At 39.2% G+C, this 18,923-nt stretch overlaps 1 protein-coding gene across 4 annotated transcripts in view; it reads right to left on the bottom strand.

Moving 5' to 3' along the window:
- ZWILCH (zwilch kinetochore protein) overlaps nucleotides 1-18,923 on the bottom strand; it is a 36,688-nt gene that overhangs the window by 108 nt on the left and 17,657 nt on the right. For 3 of the 4 annotated variants that reach the window (XM_059372331.1, XM_059372332.1, XM_059372334.1), the window contains 10 exons: nucleotides 16,427-16,520; nucleotides 15,886-15,935; nucleotides 15,146-15,251; nucleotides 14,547-14,626; nucleotides 11,768-11,924; nucleotides 10,796-10,824; nucleotides 8,747-8,883; nucleotides 7,502-7,597; nucleotides 5,947-6,059; nucleotides 1,809-1,923 (listed from right to left, as the gene is read on the bottom strand). In XM_059372331.1, coding sequence (XP_059228314.1) covers nucleotides 1,835-1,923; nucleotides 5,947-6,059; nucleotides 7,502-7,597; nucleotides 8,747-8,883; nucleotides 10,796-10,824; nucleotides 11,768-11,924; nucleotides 14,547-14,626; nucleotides 15,146-15,251; nucleotides 15,886-15,935; nucleotides 16,427-16,520 — 951 coding nt within the window. In that variant the 3' untranslated portion in view covers nucleotides 1,809-1,834. The remainder of the gene's footprint in view (nucleotides 1-1,808; nucleotides 1,924-5,946; nucleotides 6,060-7,501; nucleotides 7,598-8,746; nucleotides 8,884-10,795; nucleotides 10,825-11,767; nucleotides 11,925-14,546; nucleotides 14,627-15,145; nucleotides 15,252-15,885; nucleotides 15,936-16,426; nucleotides 16,521-18,923) is intronic. The other variant, XM_059372333.1, reaches the window with a different exon arrangement.

Below are 18,923 nucleotides of genomic sequence, written 5' to 3'. Positions count from 1 at the left end.
AAATAAAAAGAAGCAAAAATGAAATAAAGACCATCTGTCAAAGTCAATGTTAGTATTTTGCTGTTATGCATCTATTTTCACTTTGCAAAAAAGGAATCCTAGCACACAAACTGTTTTTGATACTTGGTATTTTTTTCCTTCTAAAACTCTATTCAGAGGCGCCTGGGTGGCTTGGTCAGTTAGGCATCCAACCCTTGATTTTGACTCAGGTCATGATCTCAGGGTCCTGGGGATCAAGCCCTGCTACAGGCTCCTTAATCAGCACAATGTCTACTTATTTCCCTCTTCCTCTGCCCCTTGCCCTGCTCATGCTCTCTTGCAAATGAATAAATCTTTAAAAAAATAAATAAAAATAAAAATCTCTCCAGAAACATTACTTTAATGTGAAAATAACTGTCAACCTCGCACTGTCCTACACACAATGGACACAGTCATTCATCTACAGATAACAATCCCTTCAGGTTCTAAATTCTATCGAGCAACTAGGAAAATGCATTAGGTGGGTACCAAGTAAGTGAACACGTATACTTTCCTGAGATAAATTTTCTTACGCTAAACTCAATTAACCTCAGTGAAATATCTCAAAGAAATATATTTAATCTCTTTTCTGTAATTATATATTCAGGGTTTTTAAATAAACATCCATTTTATTCTTTAATTATGCTAAAATGCAGAAGTTAAATAACACCTATTTATTTGGGGTTCAAACATGGCTTAAGAAAGAATGATATTAAGCATTTTATTCATTACCTGATTCTACTGTTTCTAAAACACAAAAACAGTAAGACAGTAGAAAATGCTATTGCATTCATTCTCTTGGTTAATACTGTCTCAAACATTTTAAAAAATGGTATTTACATCTGGGGCTTTAGTGCTACAATCGGGCTGGGGTAAAACTGTTTTGTTCTTTTGAAAATTTTATTTAAGTTCTACTTAATTAACACACAGTGCAATATTGGTTTCAGGGGTAAAATCTGGTGACTCATCACTTACATATAACACCCTGTGCTCAACAAAACAAGTGTCCTACTTAATGCCCATCACCCATCGAGCCCACCCCCGATGCAACTCCCTCCATCAATCTCAGTTTGTTCTCTAATGTTAAGAGTCTCTCCTGGTTTGCTTCCCTCTCTCTATTTTCCCCCACCCCATATGCTCATCCGTTTTTGTTCTTAAATTCCACGTAGGAGTAAAATCATATGGCACTTGTCTTTCTCTGACTGATGGATTTCACTTAGCATAACATAATCTAGCTCCATCCACGTCATTGCAAATGCCAAGAATTCATTGTTCTTGATAGCTGAGTAATGATCTATTATATATAGATATCATATCTTCTTTAACCATTCATCAGTCGATGGACACTTGAGCTCTTTCCATGCTTTGGCTATAGTTGATAATGCTGCCATAAAATAGGGGAGTGCTGGGTAAAATTATTTTTAACAGAACTTGGCTTTCAATGTCAAACTGACAGGCTCGTTCAGGGTTTTTCTCTCCTATCATTTTTGAAATCAAACTCTCTACCACATATACAGATTTAAAATGCAAAGATATTACCACTCAAAAAATTGTTTTTATTTCTCTGGTTTTAGGATTAACCTGACCTATTCAGTTGACTACAGAAAGCAGAAAGGAAATTACAGACTTGCGTTGCTCAATAACATCTGGTAAGCCTCTTGCAGGATTACTGAAAAATAATCCATATTCCAAATGGACAAAATCAACATTTCTGTTATTAAAAAAAACTGAAACATAAGCTACTTATACATTACAAAGTATTTGGGGGGAACACAAAGCGGACATAGTACCTTACAGAGGACTCCTTCAGCAGACTTCATTTGAAATGCACCTGGCTGCAGGTAACCAGGTTAGTAAAGGACATCCTTTCTTCCAGGCTACTGTTCAATGTCAATTCAGAAACATCTGTAACCAGACAGAAATCAGAACTGCTTACCAGCCTGCTGGCCTTTCTACTTTCTACTGCTCAATGTTACAATAATCAAGAAGTAATCTGAATGACATGTGTCTTCTACTTTGAATTTATGAGACAAAAACCAGCAGGGATGATTCAAACCCTTTGAGATGCACTGAAAACGTGATTGAAGGAAATACAAGGCAGATATTTTTTTAATCCTGTATTTTGATTTGGGAATGTACTGCTTCATCTTTCTGCCTCATCCACTGTGGTTAAACTCTTTTTCCAATCTTAACACATGTTTCAGAAAACAATTTCTACTTGGGATTTCTGGTCTTAAGGCCAGACACATATGCATTTTCTCATCTGAAGATGGTAGTATTTAAAAAAATAAGTGGTACAATTAAGATTTAGATGAGATTATGGCCCCATTCTTGTGGGTCAACATTTTGGTTTCCACATTTCTCACTATTCTCAATAATCATTTGCGGAGAGGCCCGGGCAAGCAGCACTCTCCCAGATACTGTTCTCCTCTGTTCGCTCCAAATCATTATTCTCTTCCCCATGACATCGCTTCTCAAGTCTTCCTGTTTTTGATCTCAATCTTTTACTAAACAGTATCACATTAGATATCTTGAAAGGCTAGTAGGTGACCTAAGTCTTCAGTCCAATGCGGCAGAAAGTCTAACCTCTGAAATGCGTATGTTTGGCAAAAATAAATCATGGCTGGGCTTTAATATTTAAAACTGGGTCTTTGCATAGCCCATGATGCTTACAAATGAGGGCCTCCTTCACCAGTGGGTCTTGCTTTGGGCTGGAGGTGACTGAATAAATTTCTAGATAAACACCAAGAACATAATATAAAGTTATAGCCAAAATGGAGTAATGAGTGCTTTTCTAAGCACAGAAATATATGATTTCATAAGAATTCTTAATTTTTTGGGGGGCGCCTGGGTGGCTCAGTGGGTTAGGCCGCTGCCTTCGGCTCAGGTCATGATCTCAGGGTCCTGGGATCGAGTCCCGCATCGGGCTCTCTGCTGGGCAGGGAGCCTGCTTCCTCCTCTCTCTCTTTCTCTCTGCCTGCCTCTCTGCCTACTTGTAATCTCTGTCTGTCAAATAAAATAAATAAAATATTTAAAAAAAAAAAAAGAATTCTTAATTTTTTTAATTCCTTATTTTCATAGGCAGAGTCATTGGCATAATGAATCAATGAATTATTTTAACTCTAACCAAGGTAATTTTCACTCTTTTTTGAAGTAATCTGCATCAAAGACTCTAGAAGATATGTTCAATCTATTTCACTTATTCAGCATCATTGAAAAAAGGTGTTTAATCTTGTATGAATTTCCTCATAAACAGGTTAGATTTTTATGTGATATTAAAACAGCATTTTCCAAAAATGTTTCACATATGTTCACAGCTTTAAAACTTTATTTTTTATCATAAAAAAGAAGTCTTTTTCAAAAACAAACCAACCTGAAACAACATATGTAGAGAAACAAAATGCTTAAATTGGTGGTTCTCAAACTAGTTGCCCAAAAGAATCCCCTGGACAACGTTAAAAATCATTGATGTTCAGGTACTAGCTCCAGAGATTCTGTTTTTTTTTTTTTTTTTAGATTTTTATTTATTTATTTGTCAGAGAGCGAGCAAGAGCGAGCACAGGCAGACAGAGTGGTAGGCAGAGTCAGAGGGAGAAGCAGGCTCCCTGCGGAGCAAGGAGCCCAATGTGGGACTCGATCCCAGGATGCTGGGATCATGACCTGAGCCGAAGGCAGCTGCTTAACCAACTGAGCCACCCAGGCGTCCCATAGTTCCAGAGATTCTGATTTACTTGGTCTTGTTATTAAGACACTAAAAGCTCCCTAAATGATTTTAATCTTCACCCAAAGCTGAGAACAATCACTGCTCCCAAGAAGCCACACCTCCAGCTTAAAATTTCATTGTCTCCTTCCAGATCTTCTCTTATGCCCCATTCTCCGTATTTTTTCCAGGCTTTTGCTAATGTAAACAGTATCGCACTTGTTCATAGGTCTTTTCCCACGTGTCTGGTTTTATGTAAGGAAAAAATCCCTACTAATAAAACAAAATGTATTTTATTTTATTTTTATTTATTTTTAAAGATTTTATTTATTTATTTGACAGACAGAGATCACAAGCAGGCAAAGGGGCAGGCAGAGAGAGAGGAGGAAGCAGGCTCCCCGCTGAGCAGAGAGCCCAATGTGGGGCTCAATCCCAGGACCCAGGGATCATGACCTGAGCCGAAGGCAGAGGCTTTAACCCACTGAGCCACCCAGATGCCCCTACAAAATGTATTTTAAATTTTGGTGGATATCGCTCTCCACAGGAGCGGTGCAACCTTACACTTCAACTGGCAATGTGTGAGGCCGCCACCTGGCTCACATCCTGACCTTACTGTGACACCAAACTCTTTGATCTTTGCTAATCTGACAGGTAAAAGATGGTGTCCTTGGAATGTAAATGTGCATTTCTTTTACTATAGGTGGGGCTGAGCACCTTTTATCTTGAAGATGACATTTGAATATCCTCTTTGCTAAACTGTTCAAGTTACCTGACCATTTTTCTGAGTTATTAATTATTTTTCTTACTGATTTAGAAGTTCTTTATATACTAGGCAATTTTGTCCCTTTTCTGAACATGAGCTGCCAAGTTGATTTTCCTAGTTTATCACTTGTTGTTTTGTCTCTGGTATTTTTTGGTCATGCAGAAATTTTTTTAGTTTTCTATGGTTGATTTTCAAGCTTTATACCTTCCAGATTTCATATCACACTTTGAAAAGACAGCAGGACTTTAGCTGATGGTTCTTAGGAAAATTTTTCCATTTCTTTAGGACTTTTACCATTCAGCCATACGAATTGAGAAGTTTCCATTCTAGCTGAGAGAAGTTTCCATTATGCTTGAATCAAAACATATTTCAGGGAGAAAAACAAACATTTTCTGGAAATAATTTTGCAAGGTATTAATCTTTAAAACGAACTATTTGTATAGTTCTGCAGTTCAACAACCAGCAGTGGTTGACTATAAGCTTTTCGAAATCTTTTCAGATTCTGTCTTAAAATGATCAGATTTGGGGCACCCGGGTGGCTCAGTTGGTTGGGCAACTGCCTTCGGCTCAGGTCATGATCCCGGAGTCCCAGGACAGAGGCCTGCATTGGGCTCCCAGCTCCTCAAGGAGTCTGCTTCTCCCTCTGACCTTCTCCTTTCTCATGCTCTCTCACTGCCTCTTTCTCGAATAAATAAATAAAATCTTTTAAAAAAGAACCAACTATCAGATTTGATTTTGAACAATCACTGCAATATCTGAAATGCAGCCATTTAAGATGTACAAAATGAGAGGACAGCACCATGCAATCCACACACATGAAGATAACAGTTTTACGGGTACTTGCCGAAGTAAAAATACTTGGAGCCGGCATATCATACCAGGGGCTCACACACATTCTCTGACTGATGTGGACCATCTTTGATAGAACATTAGAAATAGCAACCCTCTTCCAGCCTCCCCAGAGAAGAGATTAGGGCAGAAATACCATCATGAAAGAGTGCAAAGAAGAATGAGCTGGCATTTCAACCTCATAATCTACTTTTACGCCCTGTATCCCTACTGCTCAACCTCTTTTTTTTTTTTTTTAAAGATTTTATTTATTTATTTGTAAGAGAGAGAGAGAGTGAGAGAGTGGAAGGCAGAGTCAGAGGGAGAAGAAGGCTCCCTGCCGAGCAAGGAGCCCGATGTGGGACTCGATCCCAGGATGCTGGGATCATGACCTGAGCCGAAGGCAGCTGCTTAACCAACTGAGCCACCCAGGCGTCCCTGCTCAACCTCTTTTAGTAAAGGTTCCTCTATGCAGGATACCTCTTCCAGGGCTTTTTTTCCAGAATAAATACGTTATACACTTAGAGTTCAGGAAAATTATTTAAAACAGCGTAAGAGCTATCATACTATGCCAGTAAAGATTCGATTTCACTTCTATTAGAACAATTTATCTGAACAGATGACAAACCATCTTTACCAGGTTTGTGGAAACTCAGATGGTCTACCGGTATGCTGTCACTCAGCTGCCAAACTGTTTTCACCTTCTTCTGACCACCACTTATTTCCACTTTCCATTTCTGTGGCTTCTCACTAAGGAAAGAAGAAAACATCAAAGGGGGATAAAAAGCCCAGTTAGTTATTTCCTCCCTCCTTCCTTCCCTCCCTCCCCACTCATGAGTGAAATCCTGGATGTCAGAGGCACGGAGGAAGAAGAAACGGGTAGGCCACAATTCTAAATTATGGGTTTTGAGTAAGAATTACCTACAGGACATTGATGTTGGGCATTCACATCTAACAGGCATCTAGAAACATGACTCGAAGCTCAGGAGACAGAGACATGAGTTATGAATCATCATTAGCACAGAGGAAGCAAGGCCTTAAGTATGAATACAATCAACCAGGGAAGATGGAAAATAAGAAAAAGAGGCAGAAGGTGGAGTTCTGGTGAAAACCCATATGAGAAGCAGGCAGAGGAGGAACATGAAAAGAGATCTACTCTCAGTCTTGGAGGTGGGCCAGAGAGATAGAATTAAAATTAAGACAAAAGCTATGTCACAGAAGTGAAGTGAGGGGATAGGTCCAAGAAAGGAATAGTTTTAAATGCCAAACAGCCTTGTAAGTGCTTACTTATAAGGAGAAAAGAATTGGTGGGCCAGCTAATGACAAAAGGAGCTAAAACACACTCTTTCATTGGAAAATTGTCCGCTGGATTTGGCAATTAGGAGGCCACTGGAGACCTCTGTCAGAGCAGTTTCAAGGAATGACCGAGTTTGGCTGAGAAGGAACCAAACCAAGGAAGGGTATAATCAGAATGACTTCAGTAGAAGAGAAATTTTAAGTACACTGCATGCAGAGGGAAGAGCTCGGGAGACCATCATTGGAGGCAACCTCAGAGTCTATGTGGATGGCCAGTCTGTAACTTTATAGTGTCATGGTCCCCATACCTCCCCAATCCCAAATCCTCTCACTCCCACAGCCATACCCTTGACTTTGTCATCAATACCCTGATCACTTCCTTCCCAATCTGTCATTTCCCTTCTGGCTACATTTTCTGCCCTATACTGTGAAGGAATTACAGATTGAGAGAAAAATGAAGACTAGAGGCCCACAGGAAGGAAGAGAAAAGACAAAAGAAAGGACTGGGAGAAGAGGGGGAACTCCTTTCAGATGATAGTCAAAAAGCAGGAGAGAAAGGATTAAGGTTTTGGAGGTAAAGCAGCTCTTAGTCGTAAGATTCCCCAGGGAAAGGACACAGAAATTGACCAAGAATTATAGCCAGGCTTAGAGTGTAACTTTTTTTTTTAAAGAGTTTATTTATTTATTTGAGAGAGAGAGAGAGCAAGAGAGTGAGCATGCACAAGTGGGGGGGCGGGCAGAAGAAGAGGGAAAGAAAGAAGCAAACTCCACACTGAGTGGGGAGCCAGACACAGGGCTTGATCCCAGGACCACGAGATCACAACCTGAGCAGAAGGCAGATGGCCACCCACACCGCCCCCCACCTTAAAGTATAATTTAATTATTAAATTGCTGACCTTTGATATAAGCTTTTTACAGCAGTTGGTCTGACTGGTAGCTGAAAAATGTGTTGTTCATCAAGAGGATTTTGTTTGTAATATTTTATGCAGGACCTAAAACAAACAAACAAAAACAAACCCAAAAAAGGACATCTTTTGGGGGAAAAAAGTGCCCCCTGGAGATAAAGGTTTTCTGATAATCTAAAGCTCTTAAGGGAAACATTTCATCTAGGACCACTAACCAAAACAATAACAAAAGAATAATTTCAGGGCCACAAAAGTAAAAAAAAAATGCCCCCTCCCCCTTACACAAAAGTTGGGTTGTTTTTGATTCTGAAAGCAAATCTCATTCAATTTTTTAAAAAATTTTTAAATCAAAAGAAGACATATTTCTCACAATGTAAAATATATTCAAGTTGAGCCAAAGTAAAGGCATGAGAGGGGAAGAAAGGTATCAGAGAAAGAAAAGCAAAAAGAAGCAAAAGAAAGACAATGATAGCCTCCATGGTTTTCAAACTCTAGAGAATTAAAGGGTTAACTCATTTACACTCTTCATCTTTAATGACAATAAATCTTTTAGAGTCTGTAAACAACAACAATTTCAAACTTTTCCCTGTACAACTGAGACAAATTCTGATTTTGGGAAAGGCCCAGGGAAAAAGCCAGCCCTTCCACCAGATGGTTCACTCATTTCCAATCTGAGGCTTCAAATACACATAAGACGCCAGCAACCCACGTAAGAGGATCATTCCAAGCTGTTTATAGTCAAACTCATCAGTGGAATCTCTAAAATTACAGCAGTGCTATTGACAGAGGTCTGGTAATAACAGTTGGTTCCACTCAAGTACCGTATGGAGATCTAGCAATGCTTAGTTTGGCCGCAATGTATTAAGGACAGAAAGAAAAGAGAAGGAAGTAGTCATGAAGCACCTATTAGGTGCTGGGTTCTTATACACATGCCATCATTTAACCCCAACAACAAACACATAAGGTTATTGGTTCCTGTTTCTAGATGAGAAAACAAGATGCAACAAGAGGAAACTTCCCCAGGAAGGCAGAAAGTGCTAGGCCAAGTGTTGAACCCGAGTCCTTCTGAATCCAGAGCCTTTCCCTTCCTCCAACTGGGACCAGAACCATTCTGCTGTGGAGACAGGCTGTACAGAGTCTAGCCGAACTGATAATAAAAACTGCACACATTTTGGCTCCAGCTGTTTCACAAGAGAATTCATGTGTATGTGACAGGACCAAGAGAGCAATACTTACTGTGTTAAAGCAAAGAGGAGCTCATGTTGGGGCTTAATGAAAAGCATGCAACTGACTAATATTTCTAGAATATGGTGGAGTTTTTGAACACGATACACCTGTTCTTGTATATCTACTGATGGAGTAATGAAATATTCCTGGAATAAAAAACAGCACAAGCAAAATAAGAAGTTAAAGAACGAGAACAATCTTTACAAAGATTGCTATGCTTGCTAAACCTTAACTATGCTTGATTTAGGGGAAAAAACTGGAGGCAGCCAGAGAATGTGCCACCTTTCAATATTATTCTTTAGACTAAACCATAAGTGAAGTCGTTACTGAGAATGTTCCCAACAAACCATTACGTTCTCTGGTCAAATCAAATCCAAGAACTGCCTTACCACAGAGGCCTGAGTGGGTAACTAATACCACCCTCTGAACTCTCCAGTTGGAGTGACTTGCAAATCCACAAGATAATTCTTAACTTCAATACCTTTGCCAGGTGTACAGAACTGTCCACCTCTAAAAATAGGTAACAGTACCAAGAGATTAATCAAGTGTGTTGATAAGCTTCTACTCATCTATTATTGGCAAACTGGTACAACCAGTTTAAAAAAAAAAAAACCTTGGCAATATATGTCAAGCATCATCAAATGCTCAGACCTCATCCTATTTTTGAGAAAAGATCCTAAGGGAGTACACTCCATGGTAAATATGGAAAGTGGAAGTCTATGACGGCCCCCAAGATTCCCACTGCCTGAAGTACATATCTTATATAATCCCTTCCCCTACAGTGAGGCCAGAACTTGTGAATATGATGGGATGTTACATCCATGATAAGGTTACTAAATGACTGACTTTGAATTAATCTAAAGGGAGATTATTACCTGGTCATCACTATGATCTACCTAATCAGGTGAGCCTTTTAAGAGAAGGTGATGCATTAGAGATGCTCTCCTGTTGGCTCTGAAGAAACAAACTGCCCACCATGTTGTGGAGAAGGCCACATGGCAAGGACGCATGAGCAACCTCTAAGACCTGAGACTGGCTCTGGGTCGACAGCTAGCAAAAAAATGGGAACCTTCGTTATCAGACCACAAGGAAATGAATTCTGCCAACAACAAATGAGAAAATTTAGAAGAATATTTTTCCCTAGTCAAGGAGATGGCTGACACCTTGATTTCAGCTTTGTGAAACTCCAAGCAGAAGATCCAGCTAAAATGTGCCCAGTGTCCAACCCCGGGAAACTGTGATCTAATATAGCTGTGTTCATTTACACTTCTCAGTTTGTACTCCAGGAGTACCCCCCTTATCCAAGTTTTCACTTTCCACGGTTTCAGTCCTCCTGAAAGGTCAATAGTGGTCTAACACTAGGTCATAACACCTACATCATTCACCTCACTCAATCTCATCAGCATTTTATCATCCCACATCACAAGATGGGTGAGTGCAGTAACATACTTTGAGAAAGACAGAGACCACACCACATAACTTTTATTACATTATATTATTATAATTGTTCTATTTTTAGTCATTGCTGTTAATCTCTGATTGTGCCTAAACTTTAGGATAGGTGAGTGTGTACAGGAAATGACACAGTATACATAGTATTTAGTACTATCCATGGTAGTCCCCCTTAGGTAGGTGGGGACTACTGGAATTTGTTATGCAGTAATAGAAAACAAATACAGTAAGGAAAAAGCATCAGAATCATTTGAAATAAGAGAGGACTTGTTTAAAAAGACATATTCTTGAGCCCCAGGTCTATGGAGACACTAGGGCCCAGGAATTAATAATTCAGTAAGTCTTAAAGAAGATTCTCCAAGTTTAAGGACTATTGTGTCAAAAGTCTGGAGTCAAACCATATTAAAATAAAAACAGGCAAATGAAATTGCTAGGGGGTATTCATGAAAATAAAGAGTACTTTATCTGTTAATTATTTACTTTTATACTTATCTGTTTCCTAGGTCCTAAGACAGAAGCTGGCACAGAATAGGTATTTAGTATCTATAGGTAAAATGAATAAAAGAAAAACCAACTTTAGAATAAAAAAAAAAAAAAAAAACTCACCAAGTGATTCAAGGATGCAAGTTCCTGACCTAGTAAGAAAAAACACATAAATGAAAATAAGCTTCAGATATTGTCTATTAGCTGCTAAGGAACCTGAGTAAAAAAAAAAAATTTTCAAGATTTCATTTATTTATTTGACACAGAGAGAGAGAGACACCACAAGTAGGCAGAGAGGCAGGCAGAGAGAGAGGAGGAAGCAGGCTTCCCGCTGAGCAGGGAGCCCAATGTGGGGCTCGATCCCAGGACCCTGAGATTATGACCTGAGCCGAAGGCAGTGTCTTAACCCACTGGGCCACACAGGCACCCCCTAAGTAAAATTTTTCAGAGTTCATATATAAAAGGGATGCTCAAGTTAAATAGTTCCTCAGAAATAGCCAAATTTTATGGCATGTTACACCATAAATATATATTAACACTATTCTAAAACCATCACAGCTTGCCTCTAAAAAAAACAACCAAGTGCTGGGTATTAAAACAGCATCCCACAAAATGATTTTTTTATTTACTACACCAACCTTCTAGGATCTCAAAATGTTTGAATTGAAAACACAAGCAAACAAAAACTAGAGTGCTATTTAATCAAGTATCTCTTTTTTTTAAGTTTTTATTTATTTATTTGAAAGAGAGAGAGAGAGCATGAGAGAAAACATGAGAGGAGAGAGGTCAGTGGGAAAGCAGATTCCCTGCCGAGCAAGGAGCCTGATGTAGGATTCGATCCTGGATTCCAGAATCATGACGTGAGCCAAAGGCAGTTGCTTAACCAACTGAGCCACCCACGTGCCCTTAATCAAGTATCTTTATCAAGAAGGAAATTAAGTGCCAGAAAACAGAAGGGCTGATTTCACAGTGAGCCAGAGTGAAAGCCAGGGCTATAAATGACAGGGCCAAGTAGAAAGAGAACATCTGAGAATGACTCTGACTAAAGACTGTGAAGTACTTTTTAATTTTTTAAAAGCTGGGAAAGGGACTCACCTATGAAAAAACTGATATAATCTTTCTTCAGTTTATCCAGACCAATTTCCAAAAGCATCTTGACTGGAACAGTCCCACTGAGAGCAACTGAGTCCATGGTTCCATGATAAGACTGATGGATAAGCTTACTTAGTAAACTGTTACTCCCGCTGTGGAGCTAGAAATTTAAAATATATATATATATATATATAAAAAAACACAAGTAAAAACAAACAAATCCAATAAACAAAAGAGAAGCAAACTGCATTAGCTACAAGCTGAAAATGATAAGGATTTTCCATCTCTTGATACCATAAACTGTTTGAATAAAAAGCCCTAAGTTATAAACATGTCTGTTCCTGAAGGGTCATTCCTATATGATTTGCTTTAGCCCAAAGCAACTATGAAGAGGTTCAACTGATCACCCCCAGATACAATTCCACCAAGAAGACAGGGTTGGTCCTCTGATGCTTTGTAACTACGACTTCTTTTCTTCTAGCTGATTAAGTGCTCCTGGGCATCCTTCCCAACACTGAACATCTTCCTCTGCACAGAACACCTGCTACTTCAGGACAACTTCCTCCCTCGTTGGTCTCCGTGTCAGAAGGAACTCCTTGGCTACAATATTAACACACTAACTAGATCATCTGCAAATCAAAAGCTGTGAACGAACAGAGCTAAAGCAGGTACCAAATACTAAACACTTCGTTTTAAAGGTTTTGTGTGTGTGTGTGTTTTTAAAGATTTTATTTGTCAACGAGAGAGAGCGCAACCAGAAGAAGCAGGCTCTCCAATGAGCAGGGAGCCTGATGTGGGACTCGATCCCAGGACCCTGGGGTCATGACCCGAGCTGAAGGCAGACGTTTAACTGTCTAAGCCATCCAGGCGCCCCAACACTTCGTTTTAAAGATACCTGAAATACTGGATATTTTCTCACTGACATCTATTTTCTCAAATCTCCATCATAATCTCTGGCATTTCCCTTGTTTCAGTAAAAACGATTTCTGTGCTGTTTGCACTCATTTCACATGGCAGGGATATACTTGCAAACATCTCACAAACACAGAAGTCACGTGAGAAAACCTCTACAGCAGAGGTCATACTGTCCAAAGTCGCCACCGCCCAGGGAGGGGCAGCGCTTGTAGACCTTCACTCTGCAGTGGATCTTTGCACTCACCCACAAAAGTTTCCAAGTTTTACAGTTATGAACTGGCAGCTACCCTAGTTCATAGAATTCCTATGAAATGAGGAATCTTTTGGTTTCTAGTTTTTCTTAACTTAGCTTTTTCTTGATTATAAAAGCACAAGTTCATTGTGGAAAATCCATAAAGTATAGAAATGTAGAATGCAGTTGGAAAAATTCATTTGTAACCCTAGCACTAGAGGCAACTGCTATAACATTTTGGTATATTTATTACCACGTTTTTCTCTCCAAAAGTTACTTTCTTTATGCAATAATGTATAGTCCTTTCTTTTTACTGCAGATTGTAAGCATTTTTCCACATCATCTGCCGGCATCATTTTAGCAACCATTACATATGCCATTATGTGGCCATATCATTATTTACTTAGTCCTTTAATGGGGAATTTAGGTCATTTATAACTTTTTGCTACTATAAATGAGGCTGTGGTGACTATTCCAATACATAAAATCTTGATATGTTCCTATGTATGAGCTTAGGGTGGATCCTAAGAAAAAAAAACTAATGATTCCAAGGGCGAGCATGATACACTTTGAGGATCTCAATGCATTATCCACAGTTGCTTCATAAAGAACATCCCAATTTGTGCTCTCATCAGTAGTATATGAGAATGGTCATTCACAGCAACAACAATGATTGTACTAGTATCTTACACATAATGAACACCTAATTATGAGCTGGGTGCTAGTTGCATTACATGAATTAAATTATTTAGCACTAATGGGGCACGGGTGGCTCAATGGGTTAAGTGTCTGCCTTCAACTCAGGTCATGATCTCAGGGTCCTGGGATCATGGACCTGCTTGGCAGGGAGCCTACTTCTCCCTCTCTCTCTGCCATTTCCCTGTGCTTGTGCTCTCTCTCTCTCAAATAAATAAATAAAATCTTAAAATGAAATTTTTTTTCCAGGACAAACAAAAACTGAAAAAATCTGCAATCACCAAACCAGCCTATATGAAATACTGAAAGGGGTCCTCTAAGCAAAGAGAGAGCCTAAAAGTAACACAGACCAGAAAGGAACAGAGACAATATACAGGAACAGTCACCTTACAGACAATACATTGGCACTAAAGTCATATCTTTCAATAGTTACCCTGAATGTATGTAAAAGTCCCAGTCAAAAGATAGAGGGCATCAGATTGGATTAAAAAAAAAAAGACCCATCGATATGCTATCTGCAAGAGACTCATTTTAGACCCAAAGACACCTCCAGATTTAAAGTGAGGGAGTGGAAAACCATTTACCACACTAATGGACATAAAAAAAAAAAGCTGGAGTGGCAATCCTTATATCAGATAAATTAGATTTTAAACCAAAGACTCTAATAAGAGATGAGGAAGGACACTATATCATATTTAAAGGGTCTATTCAACAAAAAACAAAATTTTTAGCCCTAAAACAACAGGTACTTTTCCTATCCCTACTGTACAGATGAGGCATAGGTTGGGGCATAGGTACGTAAAGAAACCCACTCAAGTTTACATAGCTAAGAAAGCAACAGGGCTGGATTCAAATTCAGGCAGTCTGTTCCCAAGCCTATGCCTTAAGCTTCAGGCTATGCTGCTGAAAAAGTGTTCTAACACACACTACTAAACCTACCCACGGCTGTATATCACCACGTTGTAGACTCTGGATGATCAACGTGAAGCACTTCACCAAATCTTGATACGAAATCACACCTTGGAAAACAAGTCAGTGCAACATTACTTTCATGGTACTGCTGCAGATCAAATATATCATCAATCTTAAGGAAAAACAAATAGAAGACAAGTATCTGTATTTTATAGGTGGGGGAAGGGGAAAGAAAATAAAGGCAAAAAGAAAGATTAAACACATTTCTAAAGTAAGAGAGTAAGCTCACTGTCACAAGGTAACACAGTGCAATATTAAGGAATATCTTTCCCTTTTTCTAATAATTATAATGTCACTAAGGTGGAGGTTTTGAAATGTAACATAAAAGCCACCTATATCTTATACTCAAGGCAGGAGAAAAGAATAGACTCTATGAATTGCCTTCTCTTAATACAATTCTTGAGTAGAATGTGCCAATACATTATTAGGAGTGAATTTGAGAAAACAGGAACCAGCCTTCCATAGAAGACTAGTAGTACACTAGTCCTATATGATCTTCAAAGACTTAAAAGTAAACCTAACAAATGCAGGAAACATTTTATTTCACAATCATGACAGACACATACTACCACTCATTTTGAACCACAGCTGCTCGGCAAAATCCAGATCCCCCCGTACTGTGAAGAGACACTCAATGGAGCGGTCAACCGCAGCGCTGACGTGCTTCACCGTCTGAAATAGCAATGTCAGAGAGTGACTCAGTTTATCAAACAAGAAAAGGAATAATTTAAAGCCAGTGGGCTTTCAAATGCTGCCCTGGGAAAATTGGGGATCCACAGATGGGAATGAATTTTCTATACTTCATTCATTCATGACAAGATACAAATCAAGTGACAGTGAAAAATGGGACCCCTAAAATTGTTGTACAAGTGTGATGCCTAAAAGCAAGCATTAGAGTTTTTTGATGCAAAAATAATGAATTGACATTTGTTTCCATTTTCCTGTTTCATCAAATGACAACCTATTTAGATGAATTTAATGATACCAGGAAAAGCATATTAACAAACCATCTCACAACTTATTAGTATGATAATACCATCTTATAGCATATTGACATAGTCATTTCTGCTTTTTTGCAGTTGATCAATTAATAATACATACACATTAGTTCTCTTCAAATGCATTTCTTAGTTCTTAAGTAAAACAATCACTAGTGCTGACATTAAAGACCAACAAAAAACTACCCTCAAAATGCTGCCTTAGCTATCCCAGATCCACCTGAAATAATACGACATGAAGGACAGCAGTGTGACCAAATTTTAAAAGCTATTTCAGTGCACATTTCTAACTGGTAAGAGTCACTTACCTCTGTGTCTTTTTTTGTAGAATCAGTAAATCCATCCAGCTTATTTAAGTCTAGAAAGTAGCAAAAGCTTGTTAACTCTAGATTTTATTTTCCTGCTTTCTAAATAATTTCTGTCCTAATCCCGTTTTCAAATGGTAAATGAGGACAGTAGAAGTATACCAGGGATTTTAGCAAATTACTTGACTCTCTACTGGCAGTTATGAACTGAGATACAGTGAAAGTCACTGACACACTACATTGGGCCCGTGGTAGGTGCTCAAAGGTTTCTGTTCCATCCCTCTTTTCCTATAGTCTTAAATACAGCTGTTGTATATAAAATTTAAATTCAGTACTATTCTTAAAAATTACCTAGACCTCTACCATTAGTAATTCAGAACAAATCTGTCCCTCTGACCATGAGAGACCTCATAGCTTTATAAATTTCCCAACCAAAAAGAATACCAACCCTAGAAAGACATCTTATTTTTAAATTTAGAAAAGTATAAATTCTCAACAAAGAAAAATCAACAATTTACACAGGGTGAGTTAGAAAAACAAAGACCATTCAGAAATTCCTGCACAAGTTCAACAGCAGATTTTACTTCCAGAGGCTCAGGCCATTCAGTTACACCAGTCCGCAAACCATCAGCCAAAACCTAAGGGAGATTTAAAAAAAAGAAAAAAAAGAAATACAATATTTTCTTAGGGAAAAAAAAAATCTTCATCAGTAGGAATATATTTAATACTAATTTTAGTCATTATAACGTTTCTTGAACATTCATGAACCAGCAACAGTTCTAAGTGTTTTATATGTAGTATGGTATTTAATCCTCACAAAAACCCTATCAGGCAGATATTACCATCATTCCCATTTCACTGAGGCCAAGGGAGGTAAAGTAACTTGCTCAAGGTCACACATTACTGACGTGCCAAGACACACACCTGGCAGTCTGGTACCAAAGACAGTGTTCTAAGGGTGGTGCCATGTGCATCAGTGCTACCGAGGATTCCAGACTAATGAGCCTGCCCTGAAGATACTTGTAATTTTGGTTAAAAAGGACCAATAATCCAGGTGCAATAATCAGGGAGCAAAAAACGTGAAACCGAATGGAAGTTTATATAAAAATAATTTAAATGTATATGTCTATACATTTAATATCTATACCAAAGGAAAGGGAGACTGGAACAGCCAGGGGAACAATGTGAAGCATCAGCAGTACTCAAATGTGGGAAGCAGGAGCTGCAGAGAAGGAACATAGAACAAGATGGAGAGGGTGGGGTGAGGTCCAGCCGTGGTGGAGAAAACACCTATGGGAACAGTGAGAAATGAAGGCCCAGACAGATCTTAAAACCTCTTGTTTTGTTTTGTTTTTTTTTAATTTCATATGAAAGACAGTAACTGTTGATGTTTGGGCAGGAACATGGCATATCAAGGACTTAAGAATTTGTGTTAGGGGCGCCTGGGTGGCTCAGTGGGTTAAAGCCTCTGCCTTCGGCTCAGGTCATGGTCCCAGGGTCCTGGGATCGAGCCCCACATCGGGCTCTCTGCTTGGCGGGGAGCCTGCTTTCTCCCCTCTCTCTCTCTCTCTGCCTGCCTCTCTGCCTACTTGTGATCTCTGCCTGTCAAATAAATAAATAAAATCTTAAAAAAAAAAAAAAAAAGAATTTGTGTTAGAAATACCCTGGATGGATTCTAAGGAAAAGAGAAAGTACAATGTTTCTCAACAGAAGTGATATCAATTTCTACCCCTTGGTGGGGGGGGTGTCTTTGGAAAAATGTGCAGATAGTTTTTGGTGTCACAATGACAGGGAGTACAAGGGCACTTTGAGTATTTAGTCTGGTAGGGGCCAAGGATGTTAAACATCTTGCAATGTGTACAATGGTCCCAAAGCACAAAGAATGGTTATGCCTAAAATGCCCATAGTGTCCCTGTTGAGAAACAATAAATGACCATTACAGTAGTCCAGGAGGCAAGGGATAAGGGCTTTAACTAAATGGGCAGTGAGAAAAAGCTTAAAGGAAAAAAAGAACAGTTTATTAGAGAGAGAGGGAGGGAGAGAGGAAGGGAGATGTGGAAAAAATAAAAAAAATCCTAGGTATTTACAAAAATACAGGGGACTGACCTTGGGAGAGATTGTGGCCATGGGCACATCTAAGATTCTGTGAATTTACAAGGGAGGTTTTAACAAAACATGGACTTTCAAGTCAGACAGACAGGCATGAGTTTGAATGACAGACGTGTATTTGAATCAGGTCTTCCACATAGCAACTGCTGATGCTTCCAGCAAAATAACCGAAACCTCCAGCACCACATCCCTGGCACAGAGTGGCAGCTTCTAGTTGTGGCAGTTCTGATGAAGGGATAGTTGGAAAGTAGATAGGGGCAGGGACAAGGGGCCCTGCCTTAAGAGGAAAACACTTTAAAAAGGATTTTACACTACCTTGGAAGGAGCCCTCCACTCTTTCCCGTGTGACAGATAGGGACAATAACCAGAACCTATGACAGGCGTAAGGAGGGTTAGTCAGAATAAAAGCCTGCTAACAAGCCCATAAAAATCCCTTGACCGAGAAACTCAGGTCCCCTCCCTTTTTGGGAGCTTTGTACCATAAACTTTGCCTTGCCACCCACCACTCTGTCTACCTCTTCATTCTTCTAAGTGGTGTGACCAAGAACCAGGGCACAGAAAGAAAAAAATCCTTCCATGTTAGTGTGGTGGTAGCAATTGTTCCTACTAACCTAAAGTAGAAGGGTTTCTAGCCTGGGAAACTGAAGGAATAGTGGAACCACACACAGAAATGGTGGTAGAGGGGGGTTTCTCTGAGGGGATCTCGCCTGGAGAAAATCTCAAATTTCATTTTGGAAATATTGTTTGAGGCAACAGCCTTCTACTCAACTGGGAAATGATTCGGTGGAAGTGGGAAGGAAGGAGAATGGTATCAGCTTAAAGAAGAGTCTGGAGTTCCCTCATAAAGGCATTAGCCAAATCAGTGAATGACAGGGTTTGAAGAGAGAAGGGCAGAAACATGAGGATAGAAGTGTGATGGAAGTCCACAGGAA

This window comes from Mustela nigripes, chromosome 13 (genome assembly GCF_022355385.1).
Source record: "Mustela nigripes isolate SB6536 chromosome 13, MUSNIG.SB6536, whole genome shotgun sequence".
Classification (NCBI taxonomy): Eukaryota; Metazoa; Chordata; class Mammalia; order Carnivora; family Mustelidae; genus Mustela; species Mustela nigripes.
The sequence above is the reverse complement of the archived record's forward strand: the minus strand, read 5'-3'. Positions and strand labels throughout refer to the sequence as shown.